Source organism: Sapajus apella, unplaced genomic scaffold (genome assembly GCF_009761245.1).
Source record: "Sapajus apella isolate SASKATOON/1434 unplaced genomic scaffold, GSC_monkey_1.0 scaffold54, whole genome shotgun sequence".
NCBI classification, from domain to species: domain Eukaryota; kingdom Metazoa; phylum Chordata; class Mammalia; order Primates; family Cebidae; genus Sapajus; species Sapajus apella.
In genome coordinates, this window is record NW_022436994.1 from 1,147,788 (window position 1) to 1,168,461 (window position 20,674).

General features: G+C 37.5%; 1 protein-coding gene across 4 annotated transcripts in view; it reads right to left on the reverse strand.

The window, feature by feature from the left end:
• Nucleotides 1-2,030: 2,030 nt before the first annotated feature.
• The window catches only part of VSTM2A (V-set and transmembrane domain containing 2A), a 30,904-nt gene continuing 12,260 nt past the window's right edge, over nucleotides 2,031-20,674 (reverse strand). Inside the window, exon 5 of one of the 4 annotated variants that reach the window (XM_032244186.1) lies at nucleotides 2,031-4,509. In XM_032244186.1, the coding sequence (XP_032100077.1) occupies nucleotides 4,421-4,509 (89 nt within the window). In that variant the 3' untranslated portion in view covers nucleotides 2,031-4,420. Of the gene's footprint in view, nucleotides 4,632-4,668; nucleotides 4,770-20,674 lie in introns of those variants that run through there. The other 3 variants (XM_032244187.1, XM_032244189.1, XM_032244188.1) reach the window with 3 other exon arrangements.

The window sequence follows — 20,674 nt, forward strand, 5'->3', positions numbered from 1 at the left end:
AACACAATCTGGTGGACAGTTTATATTATGCCTATTTATTTTCAGCCTCACCTTTGATTCCTATCTCAGCTGGAGCATAAAGCCAATGTATAGTTCAAGAAGAGTGCATACATGCTATTCTCTGAGCTTTAACTACCTCAAAATGGTCTATTTCTTTAACAATGAAAACATAACTAAGTATGAAATGATTTTATCACAATATTTCTCCCCTGACAACACTGTAATCCATGGTCCTCTGGGATTTATATTGTAAGATCTCATTTTTTGAATGTCTGATAATGTGTGTGTGTGTGTGTGTGTGTGTGTGTGTGTGTACAGGTGGTAGCTCCCTTCCCTCCCTTGCCTTTTTAATTACACTGCTTTGCCAGAACCTGTCTAGGAGTCAGTCTCTTCTTTCTGTCCACCTGTCCTTGCAATGTCTATACTCATGCTTTTATTTTAAATTGCATTTGGAGTTATTGCAACAAGTTCAGTGCCACCTCCACTCAAAGCGGTCCTAATCTTTCACTCTTTCCTTTTGCTCCGCAAAATGATCAGTTGTAAATTAGCACTAGAAAGTCAAATTACAGTCTCTCATGCCTCCCTGTCATGTCAATACAAAGGGGCAGCCTGGGTGGAAGACTCAATGCTGCGCCCCTAGGAGTCTTGCTAACAAGTTCATTAAACACCAGAAGAGGTGACGCTGGGGAGAGAGCCTCCGTCCTGACTTCGGAACAGTCGTTCACATTGGAATTTTCACACGCTCCTGCCCTGCCCTGCGCTCTTTCCTTGGCGTGGAGTTGTCTGAGGTGCCCTTGCCTGATAACCCTGCCTCTTGCCACTCTCTCCACATTTAATGCTCTTGTCCTCTTTCTCGTCCTTGAGCAAGCCTAGATGGACTTCGCCTCTGGGGTTTTGCACAAGTTCTTCCCTCTCCCTGGAAGGCTATGCTCCCAGATCTCTTGCCTGGCTTACTATTATTCAGATTTGCATAAATGTCACCTCCTCAGAGCAGCCTCCTCTGACCTCCTAGTCACACTCCTATATATCATCCTACTGATTTTCTTTGAATTTCTCAACACCTTACGTGTTCTTGCTTTTGAATGTTTACTGTCTGTCCCTCCCTAGATCTATGGAAGAGCCTTATCTATTTCGTTGCTGAAGCCCTGAAGTCTTCACACTCCTAAAACACTGAGTGCTCCCTTAATTAGTGAGTAGTCCTGAAAATAAAATTATCTGGGCCTTATATTTGAAATTATGTGCACACATGTTTTTTGGCTTCATAGTCTTAACTCCAAAATACAATAATCAGAGTTTTATATTTTATCTTAGACAGGTTAACTTACCTCCTACAATTATTTTTTCATATACAAACTAAATTATGTTTAATATTTTCACTTAAAAATATAAGATAAATAACAGAACCACTTCTTTGAATGGAATCTACGTATCCATTGCAAAATTCCATTACTAGTCCTGAAAATTCAACCAACATCATCTGATATCATTAGTCCAGGCTGTTTATAACAAATGACAACCATTTTTTTTTCTGAACTTAAAAATGTGTTTTCTTTGTTCTGCCCCCACACGCACCCACATGTATACCTTCTTAAATTATATTCAAGAACTTTAGGGCAAACCAGTTCAAAATTATAATTATCAGGTCTTGTTAGGTGCTCAAAATCATCTAAACATTCTTCTTTTAGTCCAGCAAATTATAATCAAATCACTTAGAATCAGTGAATTGATTGGCCTTATGAAGGACCATCTCCATAAAACAGATATGCAGAAATATACATAGAATTTCAGTGGGTTCATGAACTCCACAAAGCTTATTTACAAACCCCAATTAGCAGCTTCTGTTTTAAATAATTTTTATCTTTTTTTATTTTATCCTCATGTGTTTTCATTTACAAGCAATTTTTAAGTCTTTAAGAAAGAACAAAATCATTCAACTTAAATTCAAGTAAACAATTTTAATATTTTAGGATTCTCTCTTATGATAAACATTATATAACCTTGGAAACAAGGTTGAGAATGTCTGATAACTTATTTTTAAATCTTTATTCATATTCATAGTCATGTTTATTTACAAAGTTATAGTTCCAGAGACAAAATGTAAGGTTAAAATCTCTGAAAGGGCTCCTTAATTTGTTTTAGTTTCTGTTCCAATTTTTAAGGTTCCATATTAACTTCTTGAGTATGAGGCAAATCGTGCACCATGTTCTTTCTCAAAGTGGCCAGTGAGTTGGACTCTTGGTGGCACAGTGACAGATAAATCTTCATTATTTTGGACACTGAGAGAATGATCCTAGTGAGCTCATCCCGAACGAGCATACATCTTTGATTATGAGCATGGTAAACATCGCTGATATAGGTACAAGTCTGTATTGCTTTAGAAACGGCCAATCTCATGACCAAAATTTTGAGTAAAAGTACATCACGGGTCGATTTTTCCCAACTTGACTGAATTTAAAACAGTATACTTACTTATGTTTTAATGTATGCAATCTTTAAGGCTCAGATAAACTTAATAGATGATGTCTATCTTACCATTACTTTATGTATTTTTAAGTATTACGTTTTGAAAGAAAATACATTTCTAGGTTAATAAAATAGTGCAATCAAAACCTTTATTATATTTTTCTCATTAAAGTGAAATAATAATAAACCAATTGAATGAGAAAAATGGCAATAAAAGATTTAGCATGAAATATTATTCCTCGGGTAATGTCAAGAATATTATGAAAATATACACTTGCTTATAACTGAATCAAAGAAAATGAATGCATTTACCTTTGAAAAGCAGAGGTACTGATTGCCTTCAAGCTTCGGGTTATAGGGCCTTAGGCTGGGAGCTGATGGCCCCATATGGCTGATCTTCGGGTTTTGTAATGAGAGAAAATGGAAGAATCTCTCTGGAAGGAAAACTTAGGTCATTTATCTCTCAGGCTTATCTATTCCATAACGTATATGGAACACTTTAATAGTTCTGCCTATCTTTCTTTGCCAGAGTAGAAAACAGGTTCAAAATAAAATAGTCTGAATTATCATAAAGCCAAAAATAAGAATGGAATATTTAAAATTATAATTCAGTTAACCAGTGAAAACTGAACACATTAATCTTCTTTAGTTGAGGAACTGCCGTCATCTTTTGCATATTATATTTAGCCAACAACCAAATTTTAATTTTTAATTAGGAGACATTAAAATATAATTAGCAGCAAAGAACAGAATGACAAAGGTACGGAAATTCATAAAGGTCAAAGGAAGCAGCATTTTTAGCCATAGCAAGAAATGCTCTAACATGAATTTAGGGAATTACGGTGAGTGCTTCACCTTCCCCACATTCACCTCCAAGGCAAATTTTCTAGAAGCAACATTTCTTTTTGACAAGAGTAATAATGATAATAATACAGAAATAGCTGTCAAAACCAGTGAGTGTACATTCTTCAGAGTCAAGAGACTCTCAAACTTCAGTAAACACCACGTATAAAGGAACATAGCAAATTCCAACTTAGCACAGACATAACAAAATTAATTCAGACTAATACAATTTTGAATATGCACTTTCCAGAATGAAGCAGAGGACAACAAAGGTCGTCTGCAGCTGTCAGACCTGTGGAAGTGAAACAATGTGTTACAAAATCCACGCAGTATATGAATCATCAAGGAAAAACAAATGCTTTGTCAAAATAGGTTGGTCAGTGGCCCAACACATAGATATTCTTAAGTATATATTTATATATATAATGATAAAAATCAGCTTGCATGAGGGTAGCAGTACATCTACTTTGAAGTTATAGCACAGATACTATAAGCAATTTACAGAATTTGTCAGGTTTGCATATACAGGAATTGCAAAATGAATTAAAATACATTGAAATATAGAACACTCAAAATGTATTTCTATAAACCTCTTAGGATTGACGGAGATTGGCCATAACCAGCACTTGCCACCATTGAATAAGAACTGTAATCAAGGAAAAGAAGAAAAATCCAAGAAAAAAGTGGAAAAAAAAAAAAAAATTCTCCTGTCATTCCTGATTTAAGGTCATGTCCTTTTTGTTGACTTGCAGTGTTGATAGTTTGTTCTTGCCCCTGAAAGGGGGTTTTGTTTGATGATAGTTTCTGTTCTGTAGCCTTTTGATCTCTGTTTGCTTCCTGAAGATACTGGGTCCTTTAGTAGGAAATCAGTGGTATCCATAGTAAATATTCCCTATCCCGATGACATTCGGGCCAACCCTTGAGCAGTCAGTGAGTGACTTTAGTCGCCGAAAGAAAAGGGAAAAAAATAGATCTTGCTATTAGAAAATGTCCTATCACTTCACACTAATTCTCTTAAAATAAAAGATCAGTGTTTTGCCAAAGAAAATATCAACAAAGCGTGTGATAGCCTCTTCATTTATGCTTCCGAAGCAGGCGCTCCTTGTGTAGTGAATTAAAGTACAGTGGGTGCAGGGTGGTGCTTGGAGTTTAGGGTCAACTTTGCTGTCCGCTCCGTAGATTTTACAGGCCATTTGCTCTTTGCTTTAAGAAGAGAAAGTGATATTGGAAAAAAGTCAGCACTTTAGATTAAAGCAAAGCACCCTTCACAAAGCCACAAACAAGAAGCAGGACAGAAAGTCCATGGCTTGTAGCTATCCTCGCACCTGCGGAAGAAGTTATAAGATATTCGCTCATCTTGAAGATTTCCAACGCTCCTTATTAGGCTGTTTTAAACACATACACATATATATTTAATTAGCTCGCCAGCTTGGCTCTGGTGCTCATGAATGTCTTGGCATGCACTGCAAACAACAACACATACAAAGGATTTCAGTCCCAGGAAGTTGGTGTTGTTTTGTCTGTTTTCAAACAATGCTATCCCACGGCTGGGAACACTGAGAGGGGTAAATCCAGGTACTTTTCCCCCAAGTAATTCCTTGAGGATCATTCCCTAAAGTCATCTGGTTCTTCCTATATTGGTACCTAAAAACACATCCCTGTTTTTCCGACTGCATGACCATAAATCCACAGGGGATATGACACAACCTGAAAACAGCAGGCTTCTCAATGAGGGGGGAGCTTGTTCAAGGGTGGGTGCATTTGGGCATTTACTTTTAGAGTGAGGATTTTTTTTTTTTAATCCTTGAAATATGGGAGACAGTTAGTGCTACTGGAAACTCCTGAAAGAGCTCCAAGACTATCTCAGGGAAGAAACTGTAGTTTTGCATTTTTTTCTTCATAGATTTTATTCAATAAGCTGCTAGCTACAATTGACATACTGTGTACCTTTATCAGTAAAGAACAAAAATGTGATGAGGATCAAAGCATTTTCTTCTTTCATTTTTAACAGGAGAAAGCTTAAATGTGTTTGAAGGGGGTAAGCGTGGGAAAATGTAACCTTTTCAATACTTCATCTAAATCATGTTTGGGTCCACATTGACAATGACGAAAATTGTGGCAGAACCCCTTGTTCTCTAAAAGTCACTGTATGTAGCATAAATATTTGGCTCTTCCAAGGTAGCCTTTTAATAAGCCTTTACATTACTGTATTTCTGCTAGGTTACTTTGCCTTACTGGTAGGTAGGCTATATATTTACCAAAATACAGTATCTCCTTACAGAAATCTAGTGACTGGAGGAAGACCCAGAGGTTAGTAATGGGGCTCTGTAGAGTAATCCTCTATTCAGGGTGAGTGACAAGTTTCAAAAAATGCAAAAGTGATAGTTCAGTCCACGTGCAGTTCTAAGTACAGAGATCATGCAAGGAAAATGCACACAATCTATGTAGAACCACATATGTGGTTCTATGTAGAATCAGAGCTGTCCAAAATTAAACATGTATTCTCACTATCTTTTGAAGAGAAATTCTTTGACAGGGATTCATTTGATCAAAAAAAAAAAAAAAGAAAGAAAAATAAATTATTAAATGCTTCCCTAAATAGGCAATAGTCCTCAATTTCACACAAAGTATGTCTGGTATCAAATACAAGTTTTAAAATATTAATACAACTTGGTAAAATAATTCACTCTTTAAAAAGTATTTTGTGAAATAATGGTTTTCTTTTCATCATGGGTATTGCAGATTGGCTCGGATTTGTTGAAACTGCACCACAATTTATGTCGTCCCTTTCTTAATTAATCAACCCTTCATAGGACAGGCCTGACCCCATTAGCCTAATGAGATATTAAAGAATCAGCTGCTTCATTTTGACCCAGCATTCCCTCTCATACTATATCCAGCATGTGCAAGTTAAAGTGTAATTTACATGAGTATTGTAACTAAAAAGAAACCCAATTACACAGTGTAAAGAATATTTTGAAGCTACTAAAATTTTGAACTTCCATCAGATATGTAATATACTATTGCAGAATGGTACTTTTGTTTTCAGATTGTAATCATTCAGCTACTCTAGGTGCATGCATTTACTAGCATATTTTTAATTAAATACAATTTATTTTGCCAGAAAAAATTACAAAGATTTTTCCTATGTAGTAAATTCTAAAGCAAATCTGTGTTGTCATCAAATCACTGATTGTTTTTCTCCTTTCTGTTTTTTATTTATGTCTTGAATGAAAACATATGTACTTCTTTATCTTTGCAGGCCTAAAGCCTTTTAGAAGTGAAATCTGAGAATCTAAAATGCTATAATTTCTCCTGTGTAATTTTAACAAATAATCATCACAGTCATTTTCATTCGGATTTATATTAATTGCATAATGGCATTACTGCTTAGCAAACAGGTTATGGTTTGTTGTATGGAAATATTAGCTTTGATGTAACAAGTCCACCTTGGCTACTCTGTGCTCATTTTACAGGTAGAAATGCTTGATTTTGTGAAATACTCAGAGCCGGGATTGCCGTCAGGATCCCTGAGTTCTGATTTCCTCTGCTGCCACTCACTTTGAGATCTTAAATGAGATACGTTTCCCCCATTAGTCCTCCAATGAGCATAATAACTGTGTAGAATTGTTTTATACTTGTCATATTATTAGTATGCCAGGTATTGTGTTGTGAAAGGATTTCCTACTTTGTTTTATTTGGTTTCTTTCGTTCTCTGCTGAAGCCAAGCAGAGTAATCTGTTATTCCCTTAACACAATCACACATATAAGCAACAATTGCCCTCAGATAATGGCCTGTCCATTTCTCTGTTCCTAGCAGCTAGTTGTAATCTCCCTCTCCTCTGAACTTCAGCAGTATTTTCTTTTGCTAGTTCTTTACCAGGCCTACATGGTGTGTAACTCATATCATATTTGTATCTTATTTCACTGATGATGCTATTATCTCATAATAGCAAGGGGTAAAACTTTTTTTGCAATTTAAAAAATTACTTTCAATGTGTAAAATAAGGTCTCGAGAGTTTTAAAACTTTACCCCCAAGACAAAATACTCTGTGAAGAAGAAAGGAAGATGCTATTATCTAAATTATGTGAAGAAAATTTACAGGCAGCGGGCCTAGATGAAGGGGGTGTAATAGGACTTAGAGGTTTCTCTTGGACACAGAATGCCACTTCATTACGTCCTTCGATATCTATTTAATTATGACGCCTTTCATTGGCTTCGTTTTTATGCTTAAAGATTTTCATATCGCTCTCGCGAGTATAATTCCCCGTCTTTGCAAGGCAGAGGAGGTGTCTTCTCCATTTTGTAAATGGGAGCGTCTAAGAAGTCTTAGAAGTCTAAGCAAGGCAGAAGCTTGGCTTCCATTTCTCACCCCTTTCGCTTCCTCATGCAACTGTGGTGTGGGCCTCGCCTCCCCTGAGATGCAGCAGGCAAGCATTTCTCAAGAGAGCGTGACAAATGAAAGCCTGGCCAAGGAGAAATGTGAAAAAGCCTTCCAGATATTGATTTCACTATTGTTATGATTTCAGGGAATAACAGAAATTCCATATATTTCATTACAAAAAGGAAGCAACATTAAAACAATCCAAACATACAGCCTCAGCAGTCAGGTGGAAACGGTGGCTGTCCTCCCCTCCAGCGGACCGCCTGTTGCCGGCCAGAGAGGGCCACTGCCTGGAGAGGCCAGGGCCTGCTTGGCGTCACTGCCACTTCTGGATGGAGAGTCTGCAGCACCAGCTCCCGTGCCCGCCCCTCCCCCCCCGTGCCCCTCTCCTGTGTCTGCCAGGTGGAAGTGCCCAGCTGCCTTTCAGCACCTTCCTTTTCGGTTTACACGTCCGTCTGTGCTACCATTGCTTCCCTGCGTCTCGCAGTCACCAGGCTGGGAGACAGCAGGCATGCTGACCAGTGCTGCCTCCCTCCGCGTGCCCACACTGTGCCCTTTGCAACGGCTGAAACTATTGCGGACCTGCCAGGTGCCAGGCAACATGCAGTAGGCACTGTGCCTCCATCATCTTAGTTAATCTTCACAACAACCCTGTGTGGCAAATATGCAGATCAGGAACACGTAACCCAGCAACGTGAAGTAACTCATCCTAACAGAGAGTGATGCAAAGACACAGAAATGAAGAAACAGCAACGGAATGCATTGGCACCAAGCAGAGATCTGCTGCGTTTTGAACCCCCCTGAGGCAAGCAGCCTGCTCCAATACCTCGCGTTTGTTAAATCAAGATGTGCAGCTATCATTTGAATGTATATTCATCTTTTCAGAGGAAGTGCAGCGCACATAACACAGTTCACATATAACATACTTCATACCTGATATAAAACTTAACTTTTCCCCAATGCTGCACTGATAAATATTGGATATGAAAACATTATCAGGCTCTTGGTTTTTCTAAGCATTAGTAAAACATAAAACTTGTTTATCCTTTGTAATGCACCAAATGTCTTATGATATAACAATATTTTGAAGTTTTCACAGCATAGACTTTGACAGCTTACAAAGGTTCTTCTGAATTCATTTAAATATTCATTTAATACCTGGCTTGAATATTATTCTAACATTCCTTCTTCTTTCCAAAAACCTCTTTTCCAAGCTTTTTGTTCAAATTTGGTAGTCTGGGCCCAAGAAAGGTGTCGTTGATGGGTCAAAGTGCCATCATCAGTTTTGTGACAGGCAGGGAATGAGAACTGGAGCTCTGGGCTCTAGGAAAGATCCCAGGAGGGGATGTGGGTATTTAATTCAAAGTGCAGGGTGGAGAAAACTAAATAAACAACTTATTCCAAGTACATTTGACCCGTTCTCCAAATACCCACTTTCTCTTGGCTTTGAGTATTTTCTGATGGGTTAATGTCCTACGTAAATACAACTCTACTTGGCTTATATATGGGGCATGTTCAGCATTTCCAGAGCATCGGTCTGCAGCATTAGGCATGATTCCTGATTGCTTTTTCTCTTCCTTCTCTTCCTGTTTGGGCATCTAATGGAATCAAAAGGAGCAAGAAAAAAGAAAAAAAGAAAACTATTTTCTCCCCCACCCACAACCTCACTGTGGCTACAAGGTCTGAGTCCAGAATCCTCATTTTATAAAAGTGAGTATTAGTAAGGCTCACAGCAACACACCTAAAAATGGAAGTTCTCCTATAGTAAAAGTAGCAAGAGTCACATACTTTTCTTTCTGTGAAGAAGTCCAGCTTATGAAGAACTGAGTGTCCATTACAGCTCTTCGAGCAGACGGGCCCCTTCAACATATTTCTCTTTTATTACAGATGCCAGCTTCAGAAAAGAAAATCGCTGTGTGAGAAAAACTGCGCTAGCTTCTAATGCAATGTTTATTCAAGTTTGCACATACTAAATCACTATTTAAGGGGAAAGGTCAAATAACAGAATGATTTTATCCCATAATTTTTTGAGAAGAATATCTTTTTATTAGAATGCTTATGTGTCCAGTGCCAATTTCTTCCAGAAATCTGGTTTTTAAAAGAAATGTGCTTCACTTTGACCTAATACATTAATTCCCTATTTAATGTGCCCCGTCATGCTGGTAGCAGCTGTTTACATTTCCTTTCTTGCTTTCCTTCAGTCAGCAAATTTACAGCTCTGTTCTAGTTATGAGGGCTCTTACTATAGCTAAGGGAGAGTGAGCTTGTCCATGAACTCAGGTCTACAGGACAGGGCGCATGGGTGCCACTCCATTCACCAGAGACCCTTCCTGACTCCCCTGCTGCTTCGAACCCTGCTCTGCAGCTGTTGGGCCTTTCTACCTCCACAGCTACTGAAGAGTGGACACCCGTAAGCAACATCACTGCCTTCCTCCTTCCAGGGCCACGGCACATCTGAAAACAGCACATTTTCGTGGGAGCACACCCATCTGAGTCAGAACTGATCTTGTGCAGATGGGATGATGGTTATGACAGAACTACTAATAACTTTGAACTCCTATGATTTCTTTACCTCTGGCTATGATCCCAGGAGGTAACCATCATCATTTTACTGAGAAGAAACTGAAACTAAAGGGGCTTATGGATTATGTAACTTGTTGGAGTTTATTCAACTAGTAGGTGGTGAAGCTGAGACTCAAATCCGGTCTGTGCTTGACTCTAGAGCTCAGATGGTACAAATAAATTTGTATCATAATTTAATCTGGCAAGTCTTTATATCTGAAACCTTTATACTTTCCCAATTCTGCCTATGAAAAATACATAGTGATATAAATGGCTTTGGCAAAATGCAAAGGAAAACAATATAAATTGGTGGAAAAGCAAAAAGAATGCTTTCCAAGAATGAAATTCGAATACCACATATATTTAACAACTGCTTTAATGCATAAATAAGAATGATTGATAATTAACACTACATTTACTGGCATATAAACAAATGTTGCTAAAATGCTGGAAACTATTCAGTCACAGAGTTTAAAAATGCTTCCTGCCTGTCTGCTTTCATTATTCATTAGCATTCTCTTTATTCATCGTGCATAGGTAGTTATTAATCAAGGATTTATTTGAATGATCGCAAATTCCACATTAGGGATTTCACATGTGGTTTTGTTGCCCTGATCATGAATGGTGCTGAATTTGACTAAGGGTTTCAGAAAGTGCATTCAAATAGGGGAATGTAATAGAGACGACTGGCACCCACGTGCCCTGGCGTCCTTTCAGCAGCTGTGCCCCCAGAGCCCTTCCCCGCCACAGTGAGGACAGCTTGCCCTGAATTAGGAGGCCGACAGAAGGGCACGGCAGCTAGCATTATTGACCACTAACGGAAAAGGGCAGAGAAAAGCGTTTGCATAACTCGTGAGATGAGAAAACAGGGGAAGGTTTGGCTGAACCTTTGAGAAATCGCTCACCAGTTGGTGAAATAAAGAAGTCTCTCTCCTCATCCACACCCTCTTTGCATGTTGCTATAGACTCCCATCGCCAATACTGTCAGAGAGAAACCTCTCATCAAAGCAGGAAAAACATCTCCTATTTTTAAAGAAATGGCAACTGAGGAACTCAGAGTGGAAAAGTAGAAGAAAAAGAAAGGGAAGGAAAGACACATAGCTGCAAATATGAGATTTCAATTCCCACATATCTTCTTATGTAAAGTGAAAAATAAAGACACAGCCATGATTTATAAATACAGAAACAAAAAACTAGATTTTATGGTTCATGAATGTCTGACTTTGAGAAAGGAATTATCGGCGGACCTAATGTCAATAGGACCTACAAAAGCATAAATCATATGGCTTCAGAAGACACACCTGTTTTAACACAAGAAAAATGTCTTAAGATTTTACCCATGTTTTTTCCAAGTTTGAGCTAATGGCTTCATCGTTTTCCTTAATCTAGCTATTGCAAATTTTCTGAATTAGAATGATTTATTAATTATCTTCATTAGTAGAAGCTGTCTTCTTGGCTATCTGCATGAAGTAATTAGAAATATTTGAAGCAAGACTTTAAAAATTCATATCTCATTTATCAAGATATACAAATAAAAAGACAGAAGTCAGTCACTGCTGGGATTTGTTCATCAAACTTCCCAGGCATAATTTGTCATTAAATGTTATTTTAAATAAATTATCATCACGAGTGTACAATGAAGGATGGTCCAAGGGCTGTTTTTAAATTTTTTCTGACCATGCACATAGGCAGTCTGAGCTTGTTTTCTTAAACGTTCACTAAATTACATTAAAATTCATGTATATTCTTAGCAGTGGTATTATCTTCAGAAGTCTTTCTCACTATACATAAACCAAAATGTAATTTTCTATCCCTAAACAGTTAACTCAAAGTACATGCTAAACACAGTGGGAGGTGCTGCAACAACACTCAAAGTATCAAGACACAATTCCTATCTTCACAGCCCTTACAATATTTTCAGATACTCTGAAACACAGTAAGCTTTTAAATTCTAAAGTTTTTTTTTCTAATTAGTGGTTGCTTAACCCCTAAATGTAGGATTTTTCGAATTAACTATTTACAATGCTAGAAGTTAGAAAATTGACTTCATGGCATAAGAATTTGTTTAATCAGAAAAAATAAAGATAAAAGACTATATACATGGCTGAAGAACAAACTCCTCAAGGTGTGTCTGTGATAGAAGCCATCAAAATCAACCAAGAAAAACACTGATCTCAAAACAGGGCCCTTCACTGCAGGGCCTTTACATTTTAAAATTTGAAGCATCTCACTGCATTATTTCACTTCATTAAAATGTTTGTCTGTGAAGATAATAGTACAATTGCTTCACTTAAATTCATCTTTTAAATTTTCTCTACAGCTTCATGGAATAAGAAATCAAGAATAAGAAACTCCTAGATTTCACTATTCGCCTTTATTCAAGCACTGTTCCACCTATATCAGGTATGTTTTATACCTATAGGATTCTGAATTCATGCAAAAATGCTCTCTCAGAGTCTGTTTTGAAGCAGTCGCATTAAGTAAAACATCCTCGTTTATAAATCATCCTGTGTCCTGATTTCCCGTGATACTCCCCATGACAATGCATTACTCCTCACTTTGATCTCTCTTGGAATTGGAGGTTGTGTGAGTCATCTCATTGAAAGGAAAAGTGATTGCATGATATTTATTTACTTGTACGGGTTTATTTAATCAATATAAATTCATTAAGATCACACCTATCTGCTTAGAAAAACAAGACTAACTTGATGGTCAGATTCCCCACTCAGCCTCCAGAAAATAAGATATAATAAAATACAATGTTCCTAATTTCAATGCTACTAGAAATTTCTGAGTACACTATTTTTACAGCAGTACTTTAGGTACATATATGTACATGTGTAGATGTTTTTAAGATTTTGTCATAAACTCTATAGTTATACACCATTATTTTATTTTACTTCTATTTGTTGAAATATTTTGAGAGTGATCCAAGCTGGCTGATCACTAGCAGCTCAGGATTGTAGCTCCCAGTGAAAGCGCAGAGAACGAGAGGATGCCACACTTTCAGATGAATTTTTGTTGCTCACGCACCAGGAGATTCCCAGCGGAGGAGCCCCATGGGTCGCCAGCACGACTCTTGTGGCTGGCAAGGCGGTTTTCCTGCTGCCTTGGTGCAGCAGTTCTTGTGCAGGGTCAGAAAAGCACCATCAATCATAACGCCGCTGTTTTGGCCGGTGCAGTGGGCTGCTCAGATTTTAGCTGGGAATCAACAAGTTGGACGTCCACTCAGAAACCCAATTATAAAGACGGTAATTATAAAGACCACAGATGTATAAATCTATAAAGAAGGGAAGAAAACAGCCTAAAAAGGCTGAGAATACCCAAAATCAGAACGCCTCTTCCTCTACAGGGGATCACAGTTCCTCATCAGCAACGGAACAAGGCCTGATGGAGAAAGACTGTGTTCCATTAACAGAAGCAGGCTTCAAAAGGTGGTTGATAAGAAACTTCTATGAATTAAAAAAACTTGTTCTAACCCAATGCAAAGAAACTAAGAACTTTAAAAAAAGGTTTGACGAAATGTTAACAAAAAACACAATTTAGAGAGGATTATAAGTGAATTAATGGAGCTGAAAAACACAACACGAGAACTTCACGAAGTATGCACAAATTTTAACAACCGAATCGATCAAGCAGAAGAAAAGAGATCAGAAGTCGAAGACCAACTTAATGAAATAAAATGAGAAGACAAGATTAGAGAAAAAAGGATAAAAAGGAACGAGCAAAGTCTCCAAAAAATATGGGACTATGTGAAAAGACCTAACTACGCTTGATAGGTGTACCTGAATGTGACGAAGAGAATCAATCCAAACTGGACAATATGCTTCAGGATATTATTCAGGAAAACTTTCCCAACCTAGCAAGGCAGGACAATATTTAACTCCAGGTAATACAGAGAACACCACAAAGATATTCTTCAAGAAGACCAACCTCAAGGCACATAATCGCCAGATTCACCAGGGTTGAAATGAAAGAGAAAATACTGAGGGCAGCCAGAGAGAAAGGCCAGGTTACCCCTAAAAGGAAGCCTATCAGACTCACAGCAGATCTCTCAGCAGAAACCCTACAAGCTAGAAGAGAGTGGGGGCCAATATTCAACGTCCTTAAAGAAAAGAACTTTCAGCCCAGAATTCTACATCCAGCCAAACTAAGCTTCATAAGCGAAGGAAAAATAAAATCTTTTGTGAACAAGCAAGCACTCAGAGATTTCATCACCACCAGGCCTGCTTTACAAGAGCTTCTGAAAGAACCACTACACATAGAAAGGAACAACCAGTAACAGCCTTTCTAAAAAATACCAAAAAGTAAAAAGCATCAACATAATCAAGAATTTACATCAACTAATAGGCAAAACAGCCAGCTAATATTAAATGGCAGTATTAAACTCACATATATTATTATTAATTCTAAATTTAAATCGACTAAATCCCCCAATCCAAAGACACAGACAGGCAAAAAAAGCCAAAACCCATCGGTATGCTGCATCCAGACCTGTCTCACATGCAAGGATACACAAAGACTCAAAACAAAGGGATGGAGAAAGATTTACCAGCCAAATGGAGAGAAAAATAAATAAATAAATAAAAAGCAGGAGTTGCTTTAAAGCAACAAAGATCAAAAGAAGCAAAGAAGGATATTACATAATGATAAAAGGATCAATGCAACAAGAAGAGCTAAAGATCCTAAATATATACGCACCCAGTACAGGAATACCCAGATATATAAGACTTATAAAGAGACTTAGACTCCCACACAATAATAGCGGGAGTCTTCAACATAAATATTAGACAGATCAATGAGACAGAAAATTAACAACGATATCTAGGATTTGAACTCAGATCCAGAACAAGTAAACTTAATTAACATTTATAGAACTCTCCACTTTAAATACACAAAATATACACTCTTATCAGTACCACATCACATCTATTTACAGGTTTCAGTGAAATATTGGTTGGCTGCTTGTTTGTTATTTTCTTCCTTCATTTTTTTTTTCATGTCTCTATTATCAAACTAAATTATAGGCATACGCATTTTTAGACTGCATTCTAGCCCAGGCAATAAAGCAACACCCCCGTTCTCTCTCCCTCTTCCTCTTTCTCTTTCTTCCTCTCCTTCATTCTTTTTTTTCTTTCTTTTTTTTTTTTTAGAAAAAAAAAAAGAAATATTTTATGTGTTTGCTAATTTATTTTCTCTTGCATAAGACAACTATTTACGGTTATTTAATAGGAAAAAATTTAAATTTTCTTTTTCTGTTTATAATCGAGTAATACATTATCATTGTACAAATGTTATAAACAAGTAAAACAATAAAAAATTAGAAAGCATAGCTTACTTATATTGACTTCTGCTGGACATTTTCATTTATTTTTTTCTTTCATTTTTCTATGCGCATGGCTCAGACTGATTTAAAGTTCTGTTTGCTATATTTTTTCACTTTAAAATTTTGTATCTTGTATCTTTTCTTGTGATATTATGTACTGAGTCCTTTCTAATGTCACTAAACATTCTTTGAGAACATGATTCTAGAAGCTGCTTAGTGTTCACTGCATGCTTTAACACATTCACTAGTAACTTTCCTTTTGGTTGTCTGTGTATTTCCAAGTGTATGAAAAACTCTGTAATAAGCATTGCAATTCATGATTCACTTTGATGTCCTTGGAATTACCTCCCAAAAGTATAATTTTGGGAACATACGGGCTGCACAATCTAAAGCCTTGTGACTACTCTTCCCTGACAAATTTTCCTTCACAAGGGAAGTACTGATTCACTATGCTGGTGACAATGTAGCAGAATGTCTGATTCACTGTAACCTTTATGATGCTTGTTGATTTAGAAAATTTTTGCCAATATTATATTTGTCAAAAATCTTTTTAAATGACAAGGGGTTTTGACTGGGACTGCATCAAATCTATAAATACTTCTGAAAAGCCTGACATACTTGCAATTCTGAGATGGGTCATCCAAAAACATAGCATTGTAACTTATTTATTCAAACCCAAACTGTCTCAACGAAGTGTTTTAATGGTCTTCATATTCATGCTACTTGTTACCATCCTTTATAAAAAATGATTATATGTTTTCTGTCTTTTACTTGTTGCTCCTATTGAGGACTGAATATTATTCCCCAAATATTTTCTATTTTGGTATTGTAGTTATGTAGAAGATTGACCTAAGTTTATACTTTTAACTTAATTCTATTCATATGATATAATCACTTTTAATATCTCTAAGTGATTAGGAATGGTTTACATAATCACAGCATCTGTAAACACTGACAATTACTATTTTCCTAAGTGGCAGACACAAACATTTCCTTGTTTGATGCTTTACTTTTTAGTTACATTTTAGTTAATTAAATTTTAAAATTATAGTTCAAATATTTTCACTTGCAAATTATTTTGTAACTTTTAAATTTCACAGCCTCAAGTATTTTATTTTATACTAATTTTCCTATATTTGATTTTTCTTTTCTGCTTAGCTCTTTCATTGGCGTTGATTTGGATACATGTTGTAAATGGTAATCATATGTCTCCTTTTGGCATTATTAAATAAATCCTTCTTTAATTATTACATTTTTAATTCATTAGATATTATAATTTTAGAGCTTTCCAGGCTTGTTTTATTTTCTTAAATCTCTATTCCTATTTCTGTTTCTTTATTATCCTCTTAAATAATAGCTATTTAGTAGCATATTTTCATATCTGGTAGGTAAAGAGGTAGAGAACTAGGCATTGCTGAGCTCACTCACGTGCTAGGTTTATTCTGCTGGATTTTTGAAATCCATTATCTCATTTAATGTTAAAAACGACCCTTGGCAGATAAGTATTACCATATCAGTTTTATACATAAGACTTTGAACTTCAGAGAGATTTTGTGAGCAGCTCACTCAAAGTAACAAGCTGGTAGATAGCAAATCTAGAAATCAAATCTCTATCTACCTGGTAACATAAACTATAACATTTTCATTATTGATTTATATTCCTATTTTATTTTTGCCTCTTTTTAAGGCTTTCAATAATATTCTAACTTGTTTGCATTTTCAGATGTATTGCTAATTACTTTGTGACTTTAAAAACTCAGAATACTTTTTTTGAAAGCTTGAATTTAATTAAGAGGAACAACCAGTTTGTATAATCATGGCTTCAGAATACCTGTTATTCAGGTTGCAGTTTAAATTCTTAAAAATCCTTTGGAATTTTACAATGAAGATCTAGTTAGATCCTTGGGCAAGACAGCTGGTGGCTAATATGTTGTGCTTATTTAGAGGGAAATTTATCATCAATTAATGGCATTGTGATAGAAGACAAAAGCTCTGAAATTAAAAACCATAAAACATAAGCCAGAAATGAGGCTCTAGTCGTCCTTCCTTAACCCATCACGTCCTCACACCCAGCAAAGAAAATACTTGCCCAGAAGAACCAGGTGGTAAAGACCATTACCTCCAATCATTTCATTGCTGATAACTGTATATAAGCATATGCAATAATAGTAATATTATTACAGCAAGTAGTCATCATTTATAAAGGGATTATTAAGTGCCAGTCTTCACGTGTTCATAATTTATTTTAATTGCCAAAATCCTGTTAAGATTGTAGTATAGTTCTCATTTAAGAATTGAGGAAACAGGCTGGGTGCAGTGGCTCATGCCTGTATTACCAACACTTTGGGAGGCCGAGGCGGGTGGATCACTTGAGGTCAGGAGTTCAAGACCAGCGTGGCCAACATAGTGAAACCCTGCCTCTACTAAAAATACAAAACTTAGCTGGGCGTGGTGGTGTGCACACGTAATCCCAGCTGCTTGGGAGGCTAAGGCAGGAGAATTGCTTGAACTTAGGAGGCAGAGGTTGTAGTGAGCTGGGATTGTACCACTGCACTCTAGCCTGGGCAACAGAGCAAAACTCCATCTCAAAAAAAAAAAAAAGAAATGAGGAACCAGGCATACAGTGCTATGAGTGATGAAGCTGAGATGCGAAGCAGCCTTCCTCCACTGCTGTGTGCTAGTGCCTCTACCAATGAGTAGGCAGAGGCAGAGGCAGAAGGTCTGAGGAGTGTGTCCCTGCTCATCTACGCCCCTCCACTGCTCAGATGAAGATACTGATCCAGCCTATCAGTGGCAGAAGTGGTCCTTGGAAGAAGGAGCTATTGACCTTCCTTGCTCTTTTAGGATATGCATTACCATGACCAACAGAGTGAAGCCTTTCTAGCAATTTCTCAACACTTTGGCCATCTATCCAGGAAGCTCCTCCTCTGGTAGCTTCCTGAAGTCACAGACATCACAGAATCACTTGAGACCAGAGCTTAGAACGTTGGCAAATTCTGTTTCATGTCTCCTTATTACAGAGGAACTAGTAGTCACAAGCAAGGCTTCGTGTGGCCAGTTACGAATGGAAAAGCCCGTCCAGCCTACAGCGAGGCCTTGATATTACAGGCCCAAATAGTTTCTGAACTTCCATGAGTAAAATTAAATATGGTTTGCAGGAGAAGTTAACCACTATAGACTCTTAACCTACATAATTATGGTTCAAACATAACCCTAGCAGATTCCTTGGCCTGTGTTATCCAAATCATTGCCGCAAATCTATTTTTCACCTTATTCATAGACACTTGATTTACGTTGTTGCCATTTATACAATAGAATGACAATGATCAAACTAATTTAACCTGTGTAAGCAGCCACGCTGGATCGTTTAAGTGGAAATCAGCAGTACTATCTGAATTACATGACTGACTCTACCTCAAAGCAGTGCACCATTTACCCACATATTAAATGAGACAAACAATGTACCTGAAAAGCTCTCAGCCCCTCATCTCCCTCTTTGCACCAGCTTTGACATCCTGTGTTAAGATCAATCCTGCTGAATACGGCCACTCTGGGCTCCCGGCAGCTGTTACGCAGCTGCCTCTCAACAGTCAGGTTCACGTCATGGGGAATGCACAACAATCGTTATTTCAGAGTTCAGAGAATCAGCATTCCTACTGAGCTACTACAGACTCCACTCATGGAGACACAAGTACCACCTTCGCCACGGCCAGTTTCCTTACAAATACCAGCTGCTGATCACAGGAGTGAACAGCTTCACAAAAGTTCATCCCAACACTGGAAACAATAAGAGCAGCAGAACAGAGCCTCTAAGAAAAGTATTTTGTAGCAGGACGCAGATACACATACAGATATATGTCTCATAGTAAACGATAAGAAGAAAATTTTTTTACCCCCTCAAAGCTTTAAAAAGCTAATGATTCTTTTAACTTTGGCAACATAGCATGCTTATTTCTGGTTCTACACTCAGGTATGCTGATTCTGTAGGTGCTGGGTGGAGTCCTGGAATATGAAATTTTAACAAGCTCCCTGATGAGTCTGGCAAAGGGAGACTACACTACTCACTTTGAGAAACACTGTTTGGGAGTCTTGATCGGTTCTAGAACAGTGGCAAAATTATCTAATTAAGAAAACATAATTATACACACACAAAAAAATAACATGAGCCCCACTTGTTTAGGGCACACAGAAGTATTGCAAATACAAGTTATAATATTTGTAGTCAAGAAGTTATAGTTAGGGAGATCAAGGTCCTGGTGTGCTGGACAGTAAGAAGTTTTCCAGAATGTGTGACTTTGAGAACTAAAGGCACAACAATACCATTCAAAGGAAGTATAAACAAACTGCTGAGAACTTGATGCGCAAACAACCAATTCTAAGATATTAGGAGAAAGCTTTAAGCTTGCATTTGAGTAGGAAGTCAGCAAACAGGAAAAGACACATGCACAGGAAACAACATTTGCAGAGCCATAGAGGTAACAAACTGACGGCAAACATTCAGTCAGTACCAAATGGAAGGACTAAATGAGATCGGGAACTCAGAAGAAGCAGGGCTGGAAGTTAGAACACAAACACTAATGTTGGCACCTTGAAAATAGTAACCATTTCTGCTCTGTTGTCCTTTGTATTAGAGTTGAAACGAGAACTTCCGACTGGAATAGATGAGGAAAGCGAAGAGGGCCTGTGTTGACAATGAAACCAGTATTGCTTAGAACAGAAAAGACAGATTCTCGAGGATGTTTTAGGGAGACACTTGCTACGACAATTCAGTGCGGCAACTAACGGAAGGGATGAGAACATTTTCCATGCTTCCTCAAGACAGATCACTGTGAGGACGCTATTAAAAGAGCTTGGGAACACAGCAGGAAGAACATTTCTTTTTTGGCGAGAAAGCCAAGATAAATTCAGTTTTGAGTAGTTGAGTATTGGGGGTCTGATCTGGATACCAATCGTGAAACAAATCTCACTACAACCTAGTGCCTTAAAATGACAGATCATCCTCTGTCTCTGTTCTGCGTGTTTTCTGTGCTTAGGTGGGCAGTGAGTGCAATGACACAGCCACGGGAGCTGCGGATGGAGGAAGGCTGGAGTGACC